Consider the following 23,526-nt stretch of genomic DNA (forward strand, 5'->3'; position numbering starts at 1 on the left):
TGGCCTCGTAGAGTGAGTTTGGGAGTATTCCCTTTTATCCTACTTCTTTGAATGTTTAAAGAGGATGGGTATTAGGTTTTTACTAAATGTTTGATGAAATTCAGCAGTGAAACCGTCTGGACCAGGAGTCAATTTCCTTGCTGATAATTGGTGTATTCAGATTTTCCGTTTTTTCTTTGGTCAGCCTTGGCAGGTTGCATTTTTGTAGAAAGTTGTCCATTTTTTCTAGGTTATCCAGTTTGTTACTATATAATTTTACATAGTATTCTCTCATAATTCTTTGTATTTCTGTGGTGTCGGTAGTGATTTTTCCTTTCTCATTTCTGATTCTGTTTATGTGTATAGACTGTTTTTTTTTTTTCTTTTTTCTTGATATGTCTGTCTACAGGTTTATCTATTTTGTTTATTTTCTTGAAGAATCAGCTCCTGCTTTCATTGATTGTATTGTTTTATTATTCTCATTTTTATTCATTTCTGCTCTAATCTTTATTATGTCCCACCTTCTCCTGACTTTGGGCCTCATTTGTTCTTCATTTTCTAGTTTTGTTAATTGTGAGTTTAGACTGTTCATAGGGATTGTTGTTCGTTCCTGAAGTAGGTCTGTATTGCAGTATACTTCCCTCTTAGCGTGGCCTTTGCTGTGTCCCACAGATTTTGCATTGTTGAGGTATCATTGTCATTTATCTCCATATATTGCTTGATCTGTTTTTATTTTGTCACTGATGTATTGATTATTTAGGAGCATGTTGTTAAGCCTTCATGTGTTTGTGGGCTTTTTCATTTTCTTTGTGTAATTTATTTCTAATTTCATACCTTTGTGGTCTGAGATGCTGGTTGGTACAATTTCAATATTTTTAAATTTACTGAGGCTCTTTTTGTGGCCTAGTATATGATCTCTTCTTGAAAATGTTCCATGTGCACTTGAGAAAATTGTACATCCTCTTGCTATTGGATGGAGTGTTCTGTAGATGTCTGTTAGGTCCATCTGTTCTAATGTTGTTCAGTGCCTGTGTCTCTTATTTTCTATCTGGTTGATCTATCCTTTGTTGCTATTGGATGGACTGTTCTCTAGGTGTCTGTTAGGTCCATCTGTTCTAATATGTTGTTCAGTGCCTCTGTGTCGTTACTCATTTTCTGTCTGGTTGATTTGTCCTTTGGAGTGAGTGGAGTGTTGTAGTCTTCTAAAATGAATGCATTGCATTCTATTTCTCCCTTTAATTCTGTTAGTATTCGTTTCACATATGTAGGTGATCCTGTGTTGGGTGCATAGATATTTATAATAGTTATATCCTCTTGTTGGACTGACCCCTTTATCATTATGTATTGTCCTTCTTTGTCTCTTGTGACTTTCTTCATTTTGAAGTCTGTTTTGTCTGATACAATTACTGCAACTCCTGCTTTTTTCTCCCTATTAGTTGCATGAATATCTTTTTCCATCCCTTTACTTTCAGTCGCTTGTAGGCAGCATATAGACGTGTCTTGTTTTTTTATCTATTCCGTGACTCTATATCTTTTGATTGGTGCATTTAGACCATTTACATGTAGGGTGATTATCGATAGGTATGTGCTATGTACTTATTGCCATTGCAGGCTTTAGATTTATGGTTACCAAAGGTTCAGTGGTAATTCTCTTACCATCTAACAGTCTGATTTAACTCAGTTCGTATGCTATTAGAAATACAACCTAAAGGTCTTTTTTTTTTTTTTTCTTCTCTCCTTTTTCTTCCTCCTCCATTCTTTTTGTATTAAGTATCATATTCTGTACTCTTTGTCTATCCTTTGATTGACTTTGGGGGTGGTTGATTTGATTTTGCATTTGCTTAGTAATTAATTGTTCTACTTTGCTGTTGTTTTATTTCTCCTGGTGATATCTGTTTAGCCTTAGGAATACTTCCATCTATATCAGTCCTTCCAAAATGCACTGTAACGGTGGTTTGTGGGAGGTAAATTCTCTCGGCTTTTGCTTATCTGAAAAATCATTTAATCCGTTCTTCCAAATTAGATGATAACCTTGCTGGATAGAGTATTCTTAGTTTGAGGCCCTTCTGCTTCATTGCATTAAATATATCATGCCACTCCCTTCTGGTCTGTGAGGTTTCTCTTGAGAAATCTGATGATAGCCTGATGGGTTTTCCTTTGTATGTCATATTTTTTCTGTCCGTAGCTGCTTTTAAAAGTCTGTCTTTATCCTTGGTCTTTCTGCCATTTTAATTATTGTATGTCTTGCTGTTGTCCTTTTTGGGTTCCTTGTATTGGGAGATCTGTGCATCTCTGTGGCATGAGAAACTATCTCCTTCCCCATATTGGGCAAGTTTTCAGCAATTACATCCTCAGAGACACGTTCTATCCCTTTATGTCTCTCTTCTTCTTCCTCTGGTACCCCTATAATGCAATAGTTGTTCCATTTGGTTTCATCACACTGTTCTCTCAATATTCTTTCATTCTTAGAGATCCTTTTTTCTCTCTGTGCCTCAGTTTCCTTGTATTCCTCTTTGCTAATTTCTATTCCATTAAACATGTCTTCTGCTGCCTCTAATGTGCTTTTAAATCCCTCAATTGTATGTTTCATTTCAGATACGGAATTTCTTAATGATTGAATCTCTATCTTAAATTTGTTCTGAGTTCTTGTATATTTTTCTGTACCTCCATGAGCATGTTTCTGATTTTTGTTTTGAGCTCTCTTTCAGGAAGATTGGTGATTTCAGTTTCATTTGGCTCTTGTTCTGGGGTTTGTGAGATTTTGGTCTGAACCAGGTTCCTTTGACGTTTCATATTTCTATGTGGTGCCCTCTAGTGCCCAGAAATTCTAGTGTCTGGAGCTGCTCAGCCCCTAGAGTGAGGTTGGGTGTTGTAGTGGAGGAGCTCTGGTGCCTGGGGGCAGGATAGAGCTGTTTCCTGATTCGCAGCTACAGTCGCCTGTCTCCAGTATCAGAGCCAGTGGGCTGAGCACAGAGGTGTAAGTCTCTGTGCTTTGCGTCTCTAGCTGATGTAGGCGTGGCCTCCCTCTGTCTGGCCTGACACCAGCGCAGTGACTGCTGATTTGTGAGCAGGTACCGGCAGGCCAGGAGGAAGGCTCAGTAGGCTGGGTGTCACATAGCTGAGTAGTCAGCCAGGGGGATGGAGTGCCTGAAGCTCCACAAAGTTCCCAACCTGCTAGGCAGAGCGCACCCAGACAACCTTGTCCACCTCTCCCTTCTCCTGTGCAGCAAGCTCTGTGCAAACCTTGCCCCTTCAGCAGCCCTCTCACTGCTAGGAAGCCTCTCAGACCTACTGCCTTTCCTTTGTCCCAGAGCAGCCGGATGTGGATCCCTGTCCTGCTCAAACGGCCCGAATCTCAGTCTCTCAAGCACTCTGCCTGTCCCACCTCCCCAACCCCACCAACCTCCAGAGCACCACACAATGTAGGTTTGTACTTGCAAAGTAGATCTCCAGGGCTGGGTATTCATCAGTTCTAGGCTTCCTCCCGCTCCGTGCTCCATTTCTCTCCCTCCTGCCAGTAAGCTGGGGTCGGGGAAGGACTTGGGTCCCAATGGATCAAGGCTTTTGTACGTTACCCTGTTTCATGAGATCTGCTCTGTTCGTGAGGTTTGTATGCAGTCTGGTGCAGCCTTCTTTTCTGATGCTTTTTTAGGTTTGGTTGTATAAACTATATTTTCATACTATATGTGGTTTTGGGCAGAGTTCTCTGTCTCACCTCTCACGCCGCTGTCTTGAATCTCATCAGATCTCTTTTGAACATAACTACATTACCATTCTCACATCTTTAAAAATTGACCATTAAAAAATTGCTTACTTTACTGAATATTCAGTCATGTTTTTCCTACCATTAGATTTAATTAACATGATAACGATGTTCCAGTTAGTGTATATATATTTTTTTACTTCTTGTTTTTTTTCCTCTGGAATTCAGTCTGCATTAAAAAAAAATCATACGGCATTTCTAAACTTAGCTTCTGTTAAACTGTTTTGAAAAACAACAAGTGTGCTCTCTTCCTTCTCTTGGAATTTTTGTTCTTTTCCTGTGTTTAGCTACATAAAGCAGAATCAGAGATAACATAATATTTCATACTGTCTGTTACCTCATATATGTACTACATCATTGGAAAGAATTTAGTTTACATTTTTTGGAAGTGAGCATGCACACAGGTTTATAATAATTACAGAGACTTTATAAGGTAGGACAATTTAAGGTGTGGTCTTTTTGTGGTATACTTTGGAAGCACTTGCTAGTAAAGGAGAATGTATGTTACTCAGGATTTCAGAGGGCATTCTTAACTCCAGAAACGTAGGTCAGGCCCAAAACCAGTTTCTGTGCTCTCTCCTTTCTTGTCTGTAGGCCCCAGAAATCCAGTCCTCTTTTCTCCCTGCTTGATATTTGCAGACTGGCTGTGGAGTGGGACACGTCTTTCCACTTCCTCATTTTATCCCTGTATCAGAATACCAGACCAAAGGCCTTTACTGTTTTTTGTTGTTGTTGTTAGACTGTTATATTATTAAGGTAATGTTGATATATACTCTTATGAAGATTTCACATGAAAAATATTGTGGTTACTACATTCACTGATATTATCAAGTCCCTTCTGTACCCCATTGAAGTCACTGTCCATGAGTGTAGTAAGATGCCACAGAGTCACTACTTGTCTTCTCTCTGCTGCAGTGTCTTTCCTGTGACTCCCTGCACAGCATGTGTACCGATTATAATACCCCTCAATCCCCTTCTCCCTCTCTCTCCACCCACCCTCCCCCACCCCTTCCCTTTGGTAACCGCTACTCCCTTCTTGGAGTCTTTGAGTCTGCTGCTGTTTTGTTCCCTTATTTTTGCTTTGTTGTTATACTCCACAAATGAGTGAAATCATTTGGTACTTGTCTTTCTCCGCCTGGCTTATTTCACAGAGCATAATACCCCCTAGCTCCATCTGTGTTGTTACAAATGGTCGGATTTGTTTTCTTCTCATGGCCGAATAGTATTCCACTGTATATATGTACCCCATCTTCCTTATCCATCCATCTACTGATGGACACTTAGGTTGCTTCCATATCTTGGCTATTGTAACTAGTAGGGGTGCATATAACTTTTTGAATCTGAGATCTTGCTTTCTTTGGGTAAATTCCTTGTTCAAATGCTATTTCTATTTATAGTTTTTTGAGGAACCTCCATACTGCTTTCCACAATGGTTGAACTAATTTACATTCCCACTAGCAGTGAAGTAGGGTTCCCCTTTCTCCACACCCTCACCAGCATTTGTTGTGCTTAGTCTTTGCGATGTTGGCATCCTAACTGGTGTGAGGTGATATCTCATTGTGGTTTTAGTTTACATTTCCCTGATAATTAGTGATGTGGAGAATCTTCTCATGTTCCTGCTGGCCATCTGAATTTCTTTGGAGGAGTGTATGATCGTCCTCCCATTTTTTAATAGGGTTATTTGCTCTTTGTGTGTTGAAGCAGGTGTTTGAGTTCTTTATATATTTTGGATGCTAATCCTTTGTCAGAGATGTCGTTTACAAATATATTCTCCTGTACTGTAGTATGCCTTTTTGTTCTACTGATGGTGTTCTTTACTGTACAGAAACTTTTTAGTTTGATGTAGTCCCAGTTTTTCATTTTTGCTATTGTTTCCCTTGCCCAAGCAGATGTGTTCAGGAAAAAGTTGCTCATGCTTACATTCAAGAGATTTTTCCATTTTCTAAGAGTTTTATGGTTTCATGACTTACATTCAGGTCTTTGATCCATTTCAAGTTTACTTTTGTGTGTGGAGTTAGAAGATAATCCAGTTTCATTCTCTTACATGTAGGTGTCCAGTTTTGCCAACACCAGTTGTGGAAGAGGCTGTCATTTTGCCATTGTATATCCGTGGCTTCTTTACCATATATTAATTGAGCATATATGCTTGGGTTTATGTCTGGGCTCTCTATTCTGTTACCCTGGTCTGTGGGTCTGTTTTTAAGCCAGTACCAAATTGTCTTGATTACTGTGCCTTTGTAGTAGAGCTTGGTGTCAGGGAGTGTGATCCCCCCAGCTTTGTTCTTTCTTCTCAGGATTACTTTGGCTATTTGGGGTCTTTTGTGGTTCCATATGAATTTTAGAAGTATTTGCTCTCATTCGTTGAAGAATGCTGTTGGTATTTTGATAGGGATTGCATTGAGTCTGTAGGTTGCTTTAGTCAGGATGGCGAAGCCTTTTCTGTTTCTAGGACAGGTCCACTAATGGCCGTGGGATGGTAACACCAGATTGTTAGGCTTCTGTCTAATGCAGGAATTAATACTACTGGTTGTTTTCTTCATTGTGTATATAAGGCTGTTAAATGAATTCCTAACATAAACTCTTGTTTGTACTTGAAGTGAGTATGAAGATTTATACTTAGAAAGAGGGTATAGCATGAGAGATTGAGTTCTGGTGTAGAATGTAACTGGATGCTTACATTAATGAAATACTATTTTGTGGCTTATATAAACTAGACTGTTGACTTTAGTCCCTGTGTACGCATGTAGTTGTCAATGATTGTTTTTTGTAGGACTGTGAAGATCCCAATCCTCTGATTCGGGCCTTGGCAGTTAGAAACATGGGGTGTATCCGTGTGGACAAGATTACAGAATATCTCTGTGAGCCCCTTCGGAAGTGCTTGAAGGATGAAGATCCCTATGTTCGGAAAACAGCAGCAGTCTGCGTGGCAAAACTCTATGATATCAATGCCCAAATGGTGGAAGATCAGGGATTTCTGGATTCTCTGCGGGATCTCATAGCAGATTCAAATCCTATGGTAATAAGATGCTGCTTTTTTTTATAAGAGCAGTGTTTAAAATGGGTCCCTTTAAAAAAGCATGTTTAAAACAAATCTTATCTTTGGGACATTAAACCATAGGTTAGCTATGGAAAGCATGACTTCTGTGTCTACCATAGTTTGTCTCTCTCACACCCTAGGTATTTCTGAGGTGAAAACCAAGTACGAAAGTACAGGGATCTTAAAGCAAACCTCTGCATCATCCCTACCCCTGTATTTGTTAAAAAACAAACATATTCTTCATCATTTTTTTAAGGAGGTTTCACCTTAACTTTATATCAATTTTTTAAAAGATTACTTCTTCAGATAGATGTTTGTGGTATTTTCTGGTAGTGTGGGAATAGAAACCTAATAAAAGGTACCATTACTGGCTAATGACTATAATGAATTCTTCTGCAGGAGAATTGTAGGACGAGATTATTTTTAGCCAACTTAATTATGTTCAGATGTTTGGCGGCTAGAACATATTTCTCTTACTGACATTTTAAACTTTTCCTGTACAATGAATGGGCATGAGTCCTAAGTGGTACTTTGACTCTCTTAGTGACGGAAGCTCATTTGAAACTAGTGATTGGTCCCAAAGTATCATTTACCAAGAAGATGGAGGACTATAGCTACGTTCTCTCCCCATTTTTCCTAATGAATTATTTACTTGGAGGTGAATTACATTAAGAGTTAATCAGTGGGTAACCTCTGAATACATTTTTTTGGTTGAACTTTTTGAAATAGATGGACATGTCTGCTTTGACCTCTCCTTTGGTTTGTCTTACTCTTTGGATAGCCATGGATTCTGTTTTATAATGTCCTTCAACTTTTAGTACCGAAGTCTAAGGATGACGCAAGCCACATTTTTTTAAAGGTACTGAGATACTAGCTATCATCAGGAATCTTTTAGCCGCCTCCTGGGCATAGAAGTGGGTGTGTGTTTGTATGTGTTTAAACCATGACTTCTGACAGGGTTGCCACCAGTGTTCGAGGATTCAACCCTGCCTTTTCCCCCTCAAGCAGCACTGTATGACACCTTTTTAAAAAATTCATAGATTTATAAGGCAGTAATATCTGTTTTTTAGAATATTGAGCTGGCACCCACTTGTGCTTTTGGTGTTGCTTTTGATTCAGTGTGTTATTCTGAGCAACTGTCTTTGAAATTTTCTGCCTACGGACAAATGTGAAAATGTTTTGCCTGCACACTCCAAGTTTTGGGCATCCAGATGAGCAGGATATCACATACCCTGTGGAAACTTGTTGAACATTCAGTGGGGTTAAGAATGTGGAGTGGGATGAGGTAGAAATGCGTTGTATCTCGTACAGGCAATTCCATTTGGGAGAGAAAAAGGCGTTTTTACACTGACGTAAGTTCTTCAAAGCAGGACCTATAAAGTCAGATGGTCAGGGATACGGACTAACAGAGTTTAGTAAAGGCTTTTTTTTTCTGGTACCTAAGAAGCACTTAAAGATCTTTATTCAGGTGAATTGAGAGGTTGAGATTATCTGGAACAAGCCTAAGTTGTCTGATTTATTCAAAGTTTTCATTGTAGAGGATGGGCTGTTTTTTACATAGTCCATAGTACTGATGGGAATTTTCAAACATACTCAAAAGTAGAGTGACTAAATGAATAAACTAAATATAAAATGAATCCATGAACCCATTTACTATCACCACAATCAGTAATTATCAGTACATGCCAGTCATGGGTCACTATTTACTATAACATAGTAACTATAGTCCTTTTTAATAATTCTCAACCTGGTTTTACTACAAATCAGCAAATGATTTGGGGAAATTTTACAAAGTATCTTTGAGAAAACTTCTGGAGGGAATTTAAGGTCACTTGGTAGATTTTTTAGGAACCGTTTCAGGAATGCCTTTTGTTTTATTGTATCTTTATTGCATATTTTCTTAGAGCAGGTGTCAGCATTTGGTCCTAAACTGTTGGACCTACTTCCCCCTAAACAGAGTATCTTTCTGGTTCTTGTCAGATTTCTCAGTAGCAGATCTTTCCCTGATACTGTTCAGCCTATTGCAACCAGGGTGCCCAGGGTGCAAAATTCAAGGAAGCATTTGCTCTCAGGTGCCGACTCTGAACTTATGTAAGCCTGAGAGTGGGGTGGCTCTTTACAGTATGTGCCGGAGTGGCTTGCCTTACTCTTCTCCTGGCTTTGTTTTACAGACTCATTTTTAAATCATGTTTTGAGTTCTTCATTCTTGTTGTTTTAGTGAAGGACTTGAAAGGCTTGGACTAATAGGTAGCCAACACACATACACACATGCCTACTTTTGATCTTGAATCCATACTTTTCCATCTCAACTGTATGTCCTGCTTTTTGCCAGATAGTATTAAAACTATCATTAGACCACAGATCTTCCTTTAGGAGTTCGATCAAATGGTGTTGATGGGAAACAGGTAAGTGTGTGAGTGTTAAGCACCTTCCAAGATGTAATGGTGGAATGTAAGGTGTAGTAGCTCAAACATACGAAAATCTCCTAAGGCTTATGCTGACCCTCTGTCATTAGGAAACAGGAAATTTAAATTTAAGTGTATTCTGTGCCAGGCACAGTGATGAGTGCTTTTACTTACAGTGTTTTACTTAGTTGTCATATCTTCCCAGTGATGTGGAGGTTATGTACTACATCTAGATATGTATACTCAGAGAGGCTAAGGAATTATCCCAGAGTCATATAGCAAGTGGTAATGTAACCGGGTTCTATTCCAGTTCTTAGTCCCAGTACCCATTATTGGTCCTCACCTTAATGGATGTATGTCTACAACAGCATTTTCTCAAAACAGTTAAAAATTTGAACATGAAGGCCTTTAATTATTTTTAAACTGTTTTAATATGTAAATCCTCTCAGTCCTCTTGTTCTGATAATGGGTATGAGTTCTACTTTACTGCTCTTGAGGGGTAGTTTGGGTCTACTTTTTTGGAAGTTGCTCCACACAGTGGCAGCCCTATTACCAGCAAGTAGTAAAATCACTTGCAAAAAAAAAACAACACTTCTAGGGGGTTCTGCCTTTGTAGTTCCCTTGTAGCTCACTTCAGAAAGATATCCTAGATGTGAAGGCCCCCGACCATCAGCAGATGTGACCTTGACGTCTGAGAGTGAACTGTTGGTCAAGGTCTGGCTACTCTTGGGGTTCTGTGGACCTCCAGGCTTGTTCCTGGATGGTGTAGCTTGCTACAAGTAAAGAACTATTTTATGTTCATTCCCTGTCTTTTTTGGTCTTCATTTTCCTGCAGTTGTTTTACCTTTATACTTGAGTTAAAGCTGACTTACAGTGAAATACGGATTGAAAGAGAACAGACTTCAAAGTAAAAAAGTCTCACTGTTAAGTTGTAGTGTAACCTCCCTGAGTCTGTTTCCTCTTCTGTAGAGTGAGGGGTGCTGTGTCAGAGAGTTGTTGGGAGTATTAATTGAGCTTTTGCATAAAAGTACCTTGCTTGTGGGAGCTAATGAGATGACGGCTGCAGCTTCTGTAATTATTAAATAGATATTAGGCAAAAGTTAACATTATTGCTAAAATATTTAATGATTCAGATGATTCCTGTGGTATTTGTGTAGTGGATCCTTTTCTGAGGGAATTAGAGCTAAACTTGTTTTCAGGTGCAGATTTTATTAATCCATTATTTTGCAAGTAAACCTGTATTCAGAATGAGGAAACACTGTGGAGTGACAGGAAAACAGCTCCCAGGATTTCTTCACAAATGTCACTTTGCACTTTTCAATGATAGACTGTTCTCTGACGTTTTTGCCCACACTTTAGGATTTTCCCTCCTTAATACGGTGTTTCTTTTCTTTCTCAGAGGTGTTTTGAGGTATTCCAACTTCAGTTACCATATGTTTAAATCTGCCACTTGAGACTCTCTTGACAGCCCCACAACATGGGCTTTGCTTGTTAGTGAGCCCAGTTTTAAGTCCCTTTGGCTTAGGGACTTAGCCCCCTTTGGTCTCCATCTTCTAAGCCTTCTCGGTTCAGATTCCATCACTCTGAGAGCTGCCCATGGGAATACCCCTCTTCCACAGCTCTGTCTTCTCTGCAAAAGCACAAACTGCTGAATTAGTTAAAAAAAAATAATTTGTTGAAGGCTCTTGTGCAGAAGCAGCATGCTCTCAGAAAAGCCTCCCCTTGGCCCATTATAGCCTTTAGCAAAGGTTCTAGTTAAACTGTCAGCTTCTTTTAATTTGAACTTATTCTGGACAGCTGTTTATGAGAAATACTTTTCTTCCCAGAAATACTGTATTTTAACCATGCGCTAGCCAGCATGTAGAAGCAGCAGGGTATTGTGGCAGAGGTTCTTAGCTGGAGGTGATTTTGATCCCCAGGGAACGTTTGGCAATGTCTGGAAACACTCAGTTGTCATAGCTGATGAAAGGGGTGCTGCTGGCATCTAGTAGGTAGAGTCTAGGGGTACCTTAAACATTCTGCAGTGCACAGGGCAGCCTTACAACACAGAGTTGTTTGTCCTGAAGTGTCAGTGGTGCTGCTAAGGTTGTGAACAGTGGAGTTGTGGAAATAGCACATAGCCTTTAGGGCAAGAGTGCCTGCTGTTTTGAGTCCTGACTTGACTTCTTACTAGTTATTTTAAATGAGCCGCAGTATCCTCATGTGTGAAACAGAGGTAAAATGCCTATTTTACTGGATTATTTTGGACACGAAGGACTTTATTTATAATGCTTGGTATACAGTAAATGCTTAATAAACCACAGCTATTCTTGAGGAACAGACCTACCATCATGCAGGCTTTGATTTTTGTAATTTTATTTAGGACTTAGGAGGTTTACTTTATTGTGGCTTGTTGTCAGTGTGAGATTATAATAAATCCTGGAAAACTCAGGTCTCTCTAGGTCACTTTGTAAATTCCAGAAGGATTTTTGTCAGAAATATTTGGTGTCCATGTGGGCCATGTTAAATTGTCTATTAAAGATAGGCCTAGAACAAAGAGAAAACCTTAATAACCTCACTTGATTTAGTAGTTTGACTTCTTTTATTCCCAAATATATATGAGTAGGATAGTTATAAAATTAAAATATTATACCCAAGTGATACTAGAAATGCCTAATGCTCATCATGCCAAATGTCCATAAAGAAGTCCCAGAGCTGGTAGAATTTTCGTCATGCATGAGAGTGTCAGTGTGTGGTCGGCAATTGACAGGAGTAATGTAGGAGGTAGTACGTTCAGTCTGTGTCTGGATCCCCTAAGTGAGTAATGTTATATTTCGTACTAAAAGAGGAGCCACTGTTAATTTCTGCAGGATTGGAGTTGTTGTGTAAGTGGAATCCTTGGAGGCTACTTTGATTTAAGTCCAATTACCAGCTCTTGAATTTCCCACTGGTTCATCTGAGTGCTTTTCGGTCTCTACTTAGAGAGGAAGCAAGTCATTTCTATTTTCCTTTATACTAAAACTTATAGAAATCTTTTTCTGTGTATTCTCATTTTTTAAAAAACATCAGTTTATTTATATTATTACGAACTTAGGTGTTTTTTTTTTGTCTTAGCTCATTTGGGGGAGAATAAGTTTAGATTTATAGAAAAGTTGCAAAGACAGTACAGCAGGTTCCCGTAGGCCTTTCATTCAATTTCACTTACTGTTAACTGTTACCATCTTACGTGATCATGTCACATTTATCAAAACTAAGAAATTAACATTGGTACATTACTATTAAGTAATGTATAGGCTATTTGAATTTTACCTGTTTCAACACAAATGTCTTTTTCTATTCTAGGATTCAATCCAGGATACCAAAATGTATTTAATCACTTCTTTTTATAAACAGTTGACTCTATATGAAAGTATCTCAAAAACAGAAAAGTGCTTTGTAACTGAAATTTTTTAACCACTCCATAGTGGTTAAAATTTAGGCTCTGGAACCAAACAGACTAGGATTTGTATCCTGGTTTTGCCGGATGTTAGCTGTGTGGTCTTTCTAAACTTCTCAGTATCCTCATTTCCAAATTGGGAATTGTAAACAATGCTTCTATTATGCAATTGTTGTGAGCATTCAAGGATATTAAGTTTGCAGAGAACTTAATACTGGACCTCATATAGAGGTAATCTGATAAGCCCTTAATAAAAATAACAAACATTTATAATCTATATTGTACAGTGAGCATGGTGCTAGATGTTAATGAGTTTAGAAGGGTTAATCTTTCAATGGCAAGTGGATATTTTTACAGATAACCTAATTCTTTTGTGTATGTTATTTAAGGCCAGACATAGTTTTTTTAGGGTAACACTGAGGGCAGCTTGCCCATAAATGAAGTTACATCTCTTTACAATATTACTGCGTCATTCTCAATTACTTTTAAAAAGTAAGTGTTCAAGGATGTACCTTTAAGGCAGTTTTCATCACAACTTCCTGAAAACTAGGTCTGTTGTACACATTAATTCAGTAATGTACCAAAGATCATGGCTTATCATTTCTTAGTGTCCCCTTTTAGATAATTTCAAGACTCTAAATTGGAGAAGGATTATTTTACTGTCGAAAGGATGATTGTAAGCGTTAGGAAAATAACTTGTGTTGTTTTGTACATGTTGCAGCATTCTTTAGTGTGATTTTAGGGTCAGTGAGTCAAGTAACTCCTTGATTCTTAAGAGTGCCTTTTGTCCATTTGTAGGTACTTATTTGTAGTGTTTTGGCTTTGAGAATATTTCTGTTTTTTTCTTACCACATCTTAAACCATGTAAGTAGTGAATTTTTTTGAGTCTACTTTGAAAATCGCTTCTTGTTACCATGTATTCAAAGTTTCTTGCCATAATGAGATCAGCTAAGTAGATGTTGAGTCAACTTCCTAATTCCAGGGAAGAAGATGGGAAAAAAAATCCAACAGTGTAGAATGTATTATAGTTGATATGTTACCTGTTAGCATTCTGGACAGTGTCTTAGATTAAAGCCTGAGCTGTAAGTGTTACTTGTTTGAGGGGGAGAGTTAACTGGTACTGCATTGTCTCTGTGTCCTTAAGGAGAGGACAATGACTGAAACATTCTTAGACCAAATATATGTTAAAGCCCCATGCTTTAACATGTCCTTTGAGGCAAACTCCATGAAGGAGAAAGTGAGATCGCAAACTGTTGCTGATTTTTAGAAGGATAAAAAATATGTAAACCACCTATTTATTTAATCATAATAGTTCTGGTCAGTTATTCTACAGCTTTCAGCGTATTCAGGTCTTCAGGGGCACCCAGCCGAAAGAGTTGCAAATTGAACTGGAAAGCTGATTGTGTGACCTTGAAGGTCATTGCTTAGAATTGAAAATTCTCTAAAAAGTAATTTAGTTAATAGGAGGAAGGCACTGTTTTGGAAAGTGCTATCTTGGGTTCTGAAGCTGTGAAAATAAGTGGAAGGAGTGCAGGATGAAAACCATTGAAAGGAACAGGCAAGTGTGTGAGAGATTTCTCATAAAGGAGCTTCTGTCTCTGATACTCCACTTCCACTGTGTACCTGGATTTCCTCTGGGGTTCTTTTTTACAGGATCACTTTTATTCTAACCATACCCCTGCTGCTCCAGCTTGCTCCTTTAAAAAAAGAAAAGTCAAATTCATGTCCTGCATCTAAGGTAGGGGTAGCTATAAATAAGATTTTGTAACTGGAGAGTAAATCTTGCCTCTTTCAAATGCTGCCAGGATATGATTATCTCTGAAATATATGAAGTAGAAGAATACATTTTCCTCTCCATGTAAATCTGCATGTCACCTTTGCCTGGAATAATATTTTGATATATCTCCCCCAACTTTTATTTTTCTTTCCCTTCCCCCCCATTGCAGGTCACAGCTCTTGGAACTTGCTTAGAGTGATTAGTACTCTGTCTCTAGAGTACTAGTTAGACTGTGGTATCAGATATAGGCCTAGAGTTCATATTTAAGCACTACCCCTTTCTGGCTATATTGAGTAAGCAAGTCACAGAATTTCTCTAACCCCATTTATAAATTAATTTTTAAAACCTGTTTTCTTTATCTGTAATAAGTGGATTTTGATAGCAGCTACATCAGAGTTGCTGTGAGCATGAATGGTGCACAGTAAGTCTTCAATAAACTTTAGCTATCATTGTCTTTTTGTACAACTCATTCTATTAAGTATAGGTCAGAATGCAAATTGCTTACTTTAAAGGACATTCAGCAGGCTCCAAGGGTTCATAGAAGTACTAAATTGAAGAGAAGTCTAGTTAAGGCAGAGAAAGATTTGTCTAGTTTTGAGTGTGATTTTATATGTATCTTCTGGCAAGATGAAATATAAAATATTATTTTTACTCTATGGATGTGTTCTTTTGTAGCCTAGATGCCAACTTTTTATAAATCGACCAATGTACTGAAGAAACTCACTTAAGAAAACCTATTTGAAAATCCATTTTTAAAGCAAAACTTGCTTTAGAAACCCTTTCTTTCTTGGGAAGTCTAGTTTTTCACTGTTGTCTTCATGTTCTTTTAGTATTTCCTAAGAAAAATGGCAATTTTCTAGGGGGAAAAATACTAACATGTGTTAGTTACAGTTCAAATTCAGAGTGATGGTTCAAGTAAAAGAGAGAACTTTGTTTTAATATATGGTATCAAGGCAGTTACTGCAAGGGTTTGATTTGTTCTTTGTGATACTGATTTATTTTTTGGAGGCTTTCTAGGAAGAGGAAGTAAATCTTAAGTTTCAATTTTAATTTTAAAGTTTATTTTTTTAAATTGGCAATATAAAAAGAAAATCAACAATATAGGTACTAGGATATAGTACAAAAATCTGGAGAAACAGAGTATAAACATTGACAATTGAATCATCCTGTATACCCTAGTTAGCCATCCAGTTGCTGTCTTGAAGTCAGTTTCTTTCTTTTTCTACTTAAAATTCAGTGTAACTGGCTTATTTTAAGTTTCCAGGAAAGACTGAGAGAAACATGGCTTATTGACCAGGAGAACTCTAAGCAGTCTCTTATGAGCCTGCTTTGGTACATTTCTGAAAATGTAACAGCCTGAATGTGAAGATGTGGAGATGAAAGGGAGAAGGTAGAGCTTTGTTATTGGGGGGGGGGGTACATCTTTCTGGTAGATCATTGGCTCAGTGACCATTTGGCAGTGATCTCCTTTTCTCAGTGAAGGCTTTTCTAAACATGATCTTGTAATCTGGTTTCTCTGGATCTTTTCATTAGACTTACATTTCCCTATTCCCTTTCTTGTTTTAATGTGATAATAAGCAGAAATCGCCTGTTTTACCACCAGAACATATGCTTTATTAGCTGCATTATATACTTGGTTTAATTTCCAGTTGCCTGTGATACTAACAGAGGGATTCTAATGCTTCATTCCTTTCAGCCACTGCTTTTTTTAATTACCCCAATTTTCACTTTTTCTTCTATGTCTCCTATTAATAGACCTTATGTTTAACTTAAAAAAAAAACACCATTAAAGGTTTTGGCTGGCAGCAATAGTAAATGTGGTAGGATGTTTTATTTTGGACAACTGGTTACCAAGACTGGGCATATGTTGGCAGCAATAGATGAAAACAATATTTGGTCTTCCTGTATGACATTTTGATCCTTTATCCTGTAATTGAATCTATCAAGTGTATCATGCATGGGAAATAAAATAACCTTTTTCCTGCGTGTAAAGCACTGAAATGATGGAGGGGATTATTCTTTCACTCTTTATGCCTTTAGTTTTCACTAAATGCCATCTTGATGGCGGAGTCAGCAAATAAAAATTAAGTCAGAAAACAACTTCATATATGCTACCATGTCATAGGTGGACTAGTTGTTTCTTCCCAATTTGTCTTAATAACAAAAATACTGTATCCATAACCATATTTACCACAAGTCGTTGATTTCTCATCTTGCAATTTTTGTTGTGATCATAAAATTATAGCTAAAGATGATTCTATTTGTGGCATTATCATTCACACAATAATGGATATTGCTATAAATGTATTATTCAGCTAAAAAGTCATATTCTCTCGACACTTACTTTCTAGGTAAAAACATGCTAGAATAAACCGCCGGCTACCTAGATAATACGGGTATTCAAATAGTTAAATTGTGGCCAATATCTTTCTTTTCTTTCCAGCAAAAGGATAATCACACAACTCTTAGTTTCTCAAGCTTTTTACAAGGGACTTTAGCAAGAACTACAATGAGCTGACATTTTTGAGAATTTTTTTTTTTTGAGAAGATGGGTTTTTATTTCTTCTTTAAAAAATAAATAAATACAATGAATACACTGGCAGAGAGTGTCTTTGATATATGTAAGTAATTACTGAAGCTGCTCTCTCCCCTCATGTCTCATTTGTACTTAAGAATATTTATATTTAGCCTTACCTTGCTATTTTTAGTAACAACTGGGAGCCTCACAGCAAACATGGTTTTAAATTGACTTGTACAGGACCGTTGTGTAGTTTTTCTGTTGTTTTATTTTTAGGTGTTGTTGGAGTTTTTAAGTTAAACATTGATTGGTTGTAGATTTGTCAGTTATATTAAAAACCTATAATTTTGGGAAAACTTAAAATTTGTTTTCATTTCATTTTGTTTATTTTGCAGCTTATGTGGATTCCTAGATCTGTAAGTCAGGATACAAGTATAGTTTTTAAATTTGGTAGCAATTTTTCATTTATTGTACTTCCTGAAAGGAGGATACAGTTGAGATACCATAATCACTGATTCTAAGATGCCAGTGATTGTAAGATGCATTGATATTTTCTGTGGTACCTGGAAAGAAAAATACTTCCTATTAAACTTACATGCTATTGATTACAAAAGGCATCCCAGTTTGAGGTGTGAATGTAAAAAATTTCAACTTACCCTTAATTAATTATGCTGTTATTATCACCTTAAATTTGCACAAGGCTTTGTAGATGCGCTTATACATATGTCATCTGATTTTATCTTCAAACTAAAATCGATGTTTGGATTAAATTATTCCCAGTTTTCAGATGAGGAAACTGAATTTCACAGAGATTGAAGGTTTGTGGCAATCCTGCATCAAGCAAGTCTTTCAGCACCATTTGTCCAACACCATTTGCTCACTTTATGTCTCTGTTGTCATGTTTGGCAATTCTTGCAATATTTCAAACTTTTTCATTATTATTATATTTGTTATGGTGATCTGTGACAAACTTGCCAAAAGCTTAGATGTGGTTAGAATATTTTTTAACAATAAAGTATTTTTTAATTAAGACATACACATTTTTTTAATGCTATGCTACACTTAATAAACTGCAGTATATGTAACATAACTTTTATATGCACTGAGAAACCAAAAAATTCATTCGACTCAGTTTATTTCAGTGTTCACCTTGGTGCAGTCACTGAGCTAAGGTGTGCTTGTATGTTTTGAAAGCAGTTTTATCTGTTTATGCTGCCTGTGGAAATGTTCAGGAATAGTAATGACTTGATATCTATAAAGTGAGTTAGAGAAGGTTAAGTATTTGTCTGTAGATGTACTGTTTTTGGTAAATCAAAGTCTTACCTGCTTCTTTCCCAGGTGGTGGCTAATGCTGTAGCAGCATTATCTGAAATCAGTGAATCTCACCCAAATAGCAACTTACTTGATCTGAACCCACAGAACATTAATAAGCTGCTGACAGCCCTGAATGAGTGCACCGAATGGGGCCAGATTTTCATCCTGGACTGCCTGTCTAATTACAACCCTAAAGATGACCGGGAGGCTCAGAGGTCAGTCTGTTTGCCTGCATGGTGTCTGGGAGTCTTGTCTGATTGAACAAGTTCTAGTGTCTGTATGAGAATAAGGGTCTGTTATGTTGAGGAAGATCAGTGGCTTATGGGATAGATACTGCTGTCCTCGTGGTACTTTCTCATTCAATTTAGGAACATTTTAGGTGGTGGAGTAAACCATGAAAAAATAGCTTTTCTTAAGCAGTGTGTGTTTTTCATTTCTTATGTGAGCAGTACAGTTGATTTCTCCTAAAATCTGCCTCATCGTGGTCTCACATCTCCATACAGCGGTTCCTGGCCATTTGACAAACAACGGTTTCTGAGTGTCTCATTGTAGTGACAAACTTTCACTCTGTCAGGTACATAGTAAGTGGCTTGATAGGAATTAATTGATCTGAGCTATACCTGTAATTTAGTACTAGGTAAAGTGTGTTTGCACCACACACACAAAAAATTTCTATATTTAAAGTATTACAATAGATACAGAAATCAAAGCACTCTGAATTTAGAGAAGATTTTTAAAGGTACACCTGGATTGTTCTCAGCCCTTTGCTCCTTTCATGTTACAAATTTTCTCTATCAGAAATGAACTCCTACTAAATTTCATATACACATACTCACATTTTAGTTTACAGAGTTGGAATCTTCACCAATTTTTATGAGCATTTTATGTATATAGGCATTGTAGTAGGCAAAGTACTTCTGAAGAAATATTGGCTTTGTATTAAAGCTGACATATTTTAATTATGGTAGATAAGAACCTTCCTTGCCTGGCTGAAGCTCAAGCTACTATAACGTAAGTGCTCTTCACTTGTCTGGGAAATTGTTCCCTCTGGACTTCACTAAAGTTTACCTTGATAGATCCTTTCACTCATTGAAAGTACAAGTATCTTCTGGAAAGAACTTTACGATGATAAAATTTTATTTTCTGTTGGTCATTGACATCTCACACTTAATTACTCAGCAAATATTTTTTGAGTCCATGCTCTTCTAGGCCCTGAGGATATAGAAGTGGATGGGCAGAAATTGTAGCCCTCCTGGAACACTTATTCTGAGGGATGGGGACAGAAGTACATATTATATGTATATATAGTAGAATACGTAATATGTCAGATGATGATAAGTGCTAAGAAGAAAGGTAAAGCAGGGAAAGATCTAAGCGATACTGGCCACTTGGGACTAGTCAGGGAAGGCCTTCCTGAGCAGGTGGCATTTGTATAAAGACCTGAAGGAGGTCAAGGAATTTAGTCAAGTAGATCTAGGAGGAAAGGAGAGAAACAGTTTATCTTGTATCCTTAACTGAATATAGGTAACTAGCTGCTCATGTTGCATAAGAGCTATAAAAGATTAATTTCTGAAGAACGCTCGAAAGATAACTCAGTATTCAAGATTTCGTAAGGCATGTAAGTGTACGTGGCAGGAGCTAAGACAAGGAGAAAAGGTTGAGAGAATATTTCAGTGCTTCTGTTAAAAAAACAAACAAAAACCCTTTGAAAGATTCTCTTATTCTGAAGACAAGCAGTTGGGTAGTTTTCTCTGTCAACCCACTTCTTCCTGCATCTTACAATGAAACCTTCAGCCACACTTGGATGGTATCTCTCACTATGAAATAATACTCAGAATGCTTAATTTGACTTCCTGTATGTTGAGGAGAAATAGGCTGTGAGGCAGGGAGCTCTTACATAATAAGGGGACACAGAACTCTGAAAAGGAAGGTAAATAGTGTGAGCTTCAAGTGTTTGGTTTAGTAGCCAGTTTCCTTCCAGTTTGAATATCCCTTATTGTTGATTTCCTAAAGTCTACCACTGTACATGCTCTGCCTGTAGTTTGCTGGCTTTGCAGTATTGGATCCCAGTTTTATTACCTATGCTTGGAACTTTGACTTATCTAATTGATTCTTTAAGTTCCTATACTTGGGCCATGGAACTCTGACACATTATAGACTGGATTAAGCACAGAAATTATAACTCAAGCTGTTAATCTTCCTTTTCTGCCCTCAGCATCTGTGAGCGGGTAGCTCCCCGACTATCTCATGCCAACTCAGCAGTGGTGCTTTCAGCAGTAAAAGTCCTAATGAAATTTCTAGAGTTATTACCTAAGGACTCTGACTACTACAATATGCTGCTGAAGAAGTTGGCCCCTCCACTTGTCACTTTACTGTCTGGGGAGCCAGAGGTGCAGTACGTCGCCCTGAGGAACATCAACCTAATTGTCCAGAAAAGGTTGGGAAAAAATGAACTAGTGATGATTTAAGTGTTTATCATTTTGAATTAAACTGAATATCGATATATAAAGAGGCAATTGTTAAGCTGTGTTTAATGTATGGAAATGAAAATGTGTGGCCGAGCAACTTGCTCAGAGTCAGCAGGGCATTGATTTCAGAGTGTTCCTGTAATAAATGCTTGGTGTTGCTCTCCAGTTGGGTTTGTTTTCTGAGGGCCTCTTAATGGTATCCTAGCTACTGCCTGCTTAATATGGAGCAGGCCATTATCTGGAGGCAGATTGTCATTCTCCCAGCAATTCTTTTTGGCAGTATATATCCTGACCATTAAAAAGGCTAAAATAGTCTGCCAAATAGACAGTTAAAGGGATGTAGAGGAAGTTTGTGGGTTTTTCCCTGGGGCGAGTGGATAGGGAGCAGAGAGGCACAGCTTAGGTATCAATACAGACTTAGTAGGATATATCAATATATGTCTCACTTTTCTTATCTCGGGTTTCTTCATTCCACAGGCCTGAAATCTTGAAGCAGGAAATCAAAGTCTTCTTTGTGAAGTACAATGACCCTATCTATGTTAAACTAGAGAAGTTGGACATAATGATTCACTTGGCATCCCAAGCCAACATTGCTCAGGTGGGATCTAAAGCAGACTCAAATTATTTATAGTGACTTAGATCTTAAGGTCTGGCTTTCAGAAAAAGGTAGACCATGAAATTGCTGTTTGAAAATGCTTAGTCATTGTCCACTTCTGGATTTTTACCAGGTTCTAGCAGAACTGAAGGAGTATGCCACAGAGGTGGATGTTGACTTTGTTCGCAAAGCTGTGCGGGCCATTGGGAGGTGCGCCATCAAGGTGGAGGCAAGTGTCTGGTGGTAGCTCTGATCACTTCAGGGGATTCTGAGTATTCACTCCTTTCTTTAAAATACATTTTTAAAGTTTATTAAAGGAATAAAGGACATAGTTAAAATATTAAAGAACTTTTAGTAAAAAGCAGGTGTCCCTGGTCCCTCCCCTGCCAGAGAGAATCATTTTGACTGTTTCTCATTTTAGTTGTTTTGATTATTTCTGTATCTCTAATATGTTTGTGTTTTACTTTTTGATTTACCAATTATAGACATTGTCTATTAACTTTCTGCTATGACGTAAGCAACTTAGTTCATATATCCTACCATTCCTACTTCTACCCTCCTATTCTCTGGTATAGTTATACCATGAAATTTATGTTCCTTTATTGATTATCCTTATAAATTGAGATAATACACCTATATCTCTTGTTCTGTCAACTGTAGTCCTGCAAAACAGTATGCATACTGTGACTGTAAATATGTAGAGTCACCACAGTACACATAATAGTTATTTTCTTACACAGACTTCTTTTTCTCAAGTTTTATGATGGCCTCTTTTTCTTGAATTGTGTGTCTTCATTCTAACCCTATCTTCAACCAGCTTTTCAAGCTTATATCAAATCTGTATAAACATTTTGTCCTAGTCCCTTTGAGCTTCTAGTCCTCTGTCCTCTCTCTTCTTCCAGTCTGGCTGATTGCTTTCTTGGCCTCTGCACAGCCATCATTCCATACAGCCTCTCTTCATTGCTGTTTCTTGTCATTGGTACGTTTTTGTAGTGATCCCTTTTTTTGTGGTTGTAGTAGGTTCTCAGTCTGGGATATGAATTGTTGTTTGTTTCTGCAGTTTGAATTGAATCATCTGGGGTATTATATGGGTGACGTTTTCTTGTGTATATATATAGCTTTTCAATTAAGGTGTTTACCATGCATATAGTAAATTGCAGCCCATTTATATTAAGAATGAGATGACAGAAAGTTCACTAGGATTTCTGTGCACCTGTAGGTAACACTTTGTATTCGCAGGTTTTCTGCTTTAGGGCAGGGAGTTGATCTTGGTAGTCCTGGAGCCTCTCTGTGGTCTTACAGGGCCGATTGGTTTCTAGCTTGGTTGCAGCCTTCCAGTAGGTATATGAGCTACAACTTGCATTGCCCTGCTTCATCAGTCACCAGTCCTCCACTTGTTTTTCCTCATTCAGAAATTTGTTGAAAATATTGATGGCCTCTATTCACTGTGATTGGTAGATTCAGAACTCTGTATTTGTTCTTACTCCTTGACTGTGTGCAGTTCTGCTTAGATTCAGTGTTGGACCATGTGATTTCTCAAGGATCCTAAACTAATTTGTGCAGTATGTCCAGCCAGGACTTCATGAGAAAAAAAGGAAACATCCTGTGTCAAAGAAGCTTCTATGAAAGCCCAGTTCCTAATTGCCCTTCCTTGTTTTTATTCAACTCAGTGATTCTTCATTAGTTAACCACTGATACATCATTTAGTAAACTAGCTGTTACAGCAAGGAGTTAATTAATCCTCTCTCCTCCTGGTTCTTCTCAGTTGCTTCAGATTCTTAATACAGTTCTGTCACTCCATTTCAGAAATGGGAAAGTCTGTTACATCTTTTTTTTTATTACCACACTTCACATACTTACCTGTCTTTTTTCTTTTTCTTACTGAGGTATAACCACCTACTTAAGGTAGATAGTTTTCAAAAGAATTGTGGTAGCTTAAGAGTTTCTTTTTGCTTTTCACTGCCACACTGTCATTGTCTTACTGATCTCTGATAAAGTTGTAAAGAGTTGTACAAGATTATATCCAAAGTTAAAGAGATTTTTCTACCCCTGGAATTAACGATGGCCTCATGTATTGGAAATGATGGCCTCATGATGGAAATTGTTTTCAAAACATTTATATTCCTGGAGGCCATTGGTGCCATGATTGTCACTAATGGAAAAGTTGTCATAATGTGGAAGAGATAAGCTTTTCTTAATTTTTTATTAAAGTATCATTGATACACCATTTTATTTTGGTTTCAAATACACAGCAC

The 23,526-nt window shown here is 37.6% G+C and overlaps 1 protein-coding gene across 4 annotated transcripts in view; it reads left to right on the top strand.

The window, feature by feature from the left end:
* LOC118914675 (AP-2 complex subunit beta-like) overlaps window positions 1–21,689 on the top strand; it is a 39,093-nt gene extending 17,404 nt beyond the window's left edge. Inside the window, exons 5-10 of one of the 4 annotated variants that reach the window (XM_057496805.1) lie at window positions 3,291–3,401; window positions 6,513–6,758; window positions 18,233–18,423; window positions 20,424–20,645; window positions 21,154–21,274; window positions 21,405–21,656. In XM_057496805.1, the coding sequence (XP_057352788.1) occupies window positions 3,291–3,401; window positions 6,513–6,758; window positions 18,233–18,423; window positions 20,424–20,645; window positions 21,154–21,274; window positions 21,405–21,518 (1,005 nt within the window). In that variant the 3' untranslated portion in view covers window positions 21,519–21,656. Of the gene's footprint in view, window positions 1–3,290; window positions 3,402–6,512; window positions 6,759–18,232; window positions 18,424–20,423; window positions 20,646–21,153; window positions 21,275–21,404 lie in introns of all 4 variants that reach the window. The other 3 variants (XM_057496804.1, XM_057496807.1, XM_057496806.1) reach the window with 3 other exon arrangements.
* Window positions 21,690–23,526: the final 1,837 nt, after the last annotated feature.

This window comes from Manis pentadactyla, unplaced genomic scaffold (genome assembly GCF_030020395.1).
Source record: "Manis pentadactyla isolate mManPen7 unplaced genomic scaffold, mManPen7.hap1 scaffold_539, whole genome shotgun sequence".
NCBI classification, from domain to species: Eukaryota; Metazoa; Chordata; class Mammalia; order Pholidota; family Manidae; genus Manis; species Manis pentadactyla.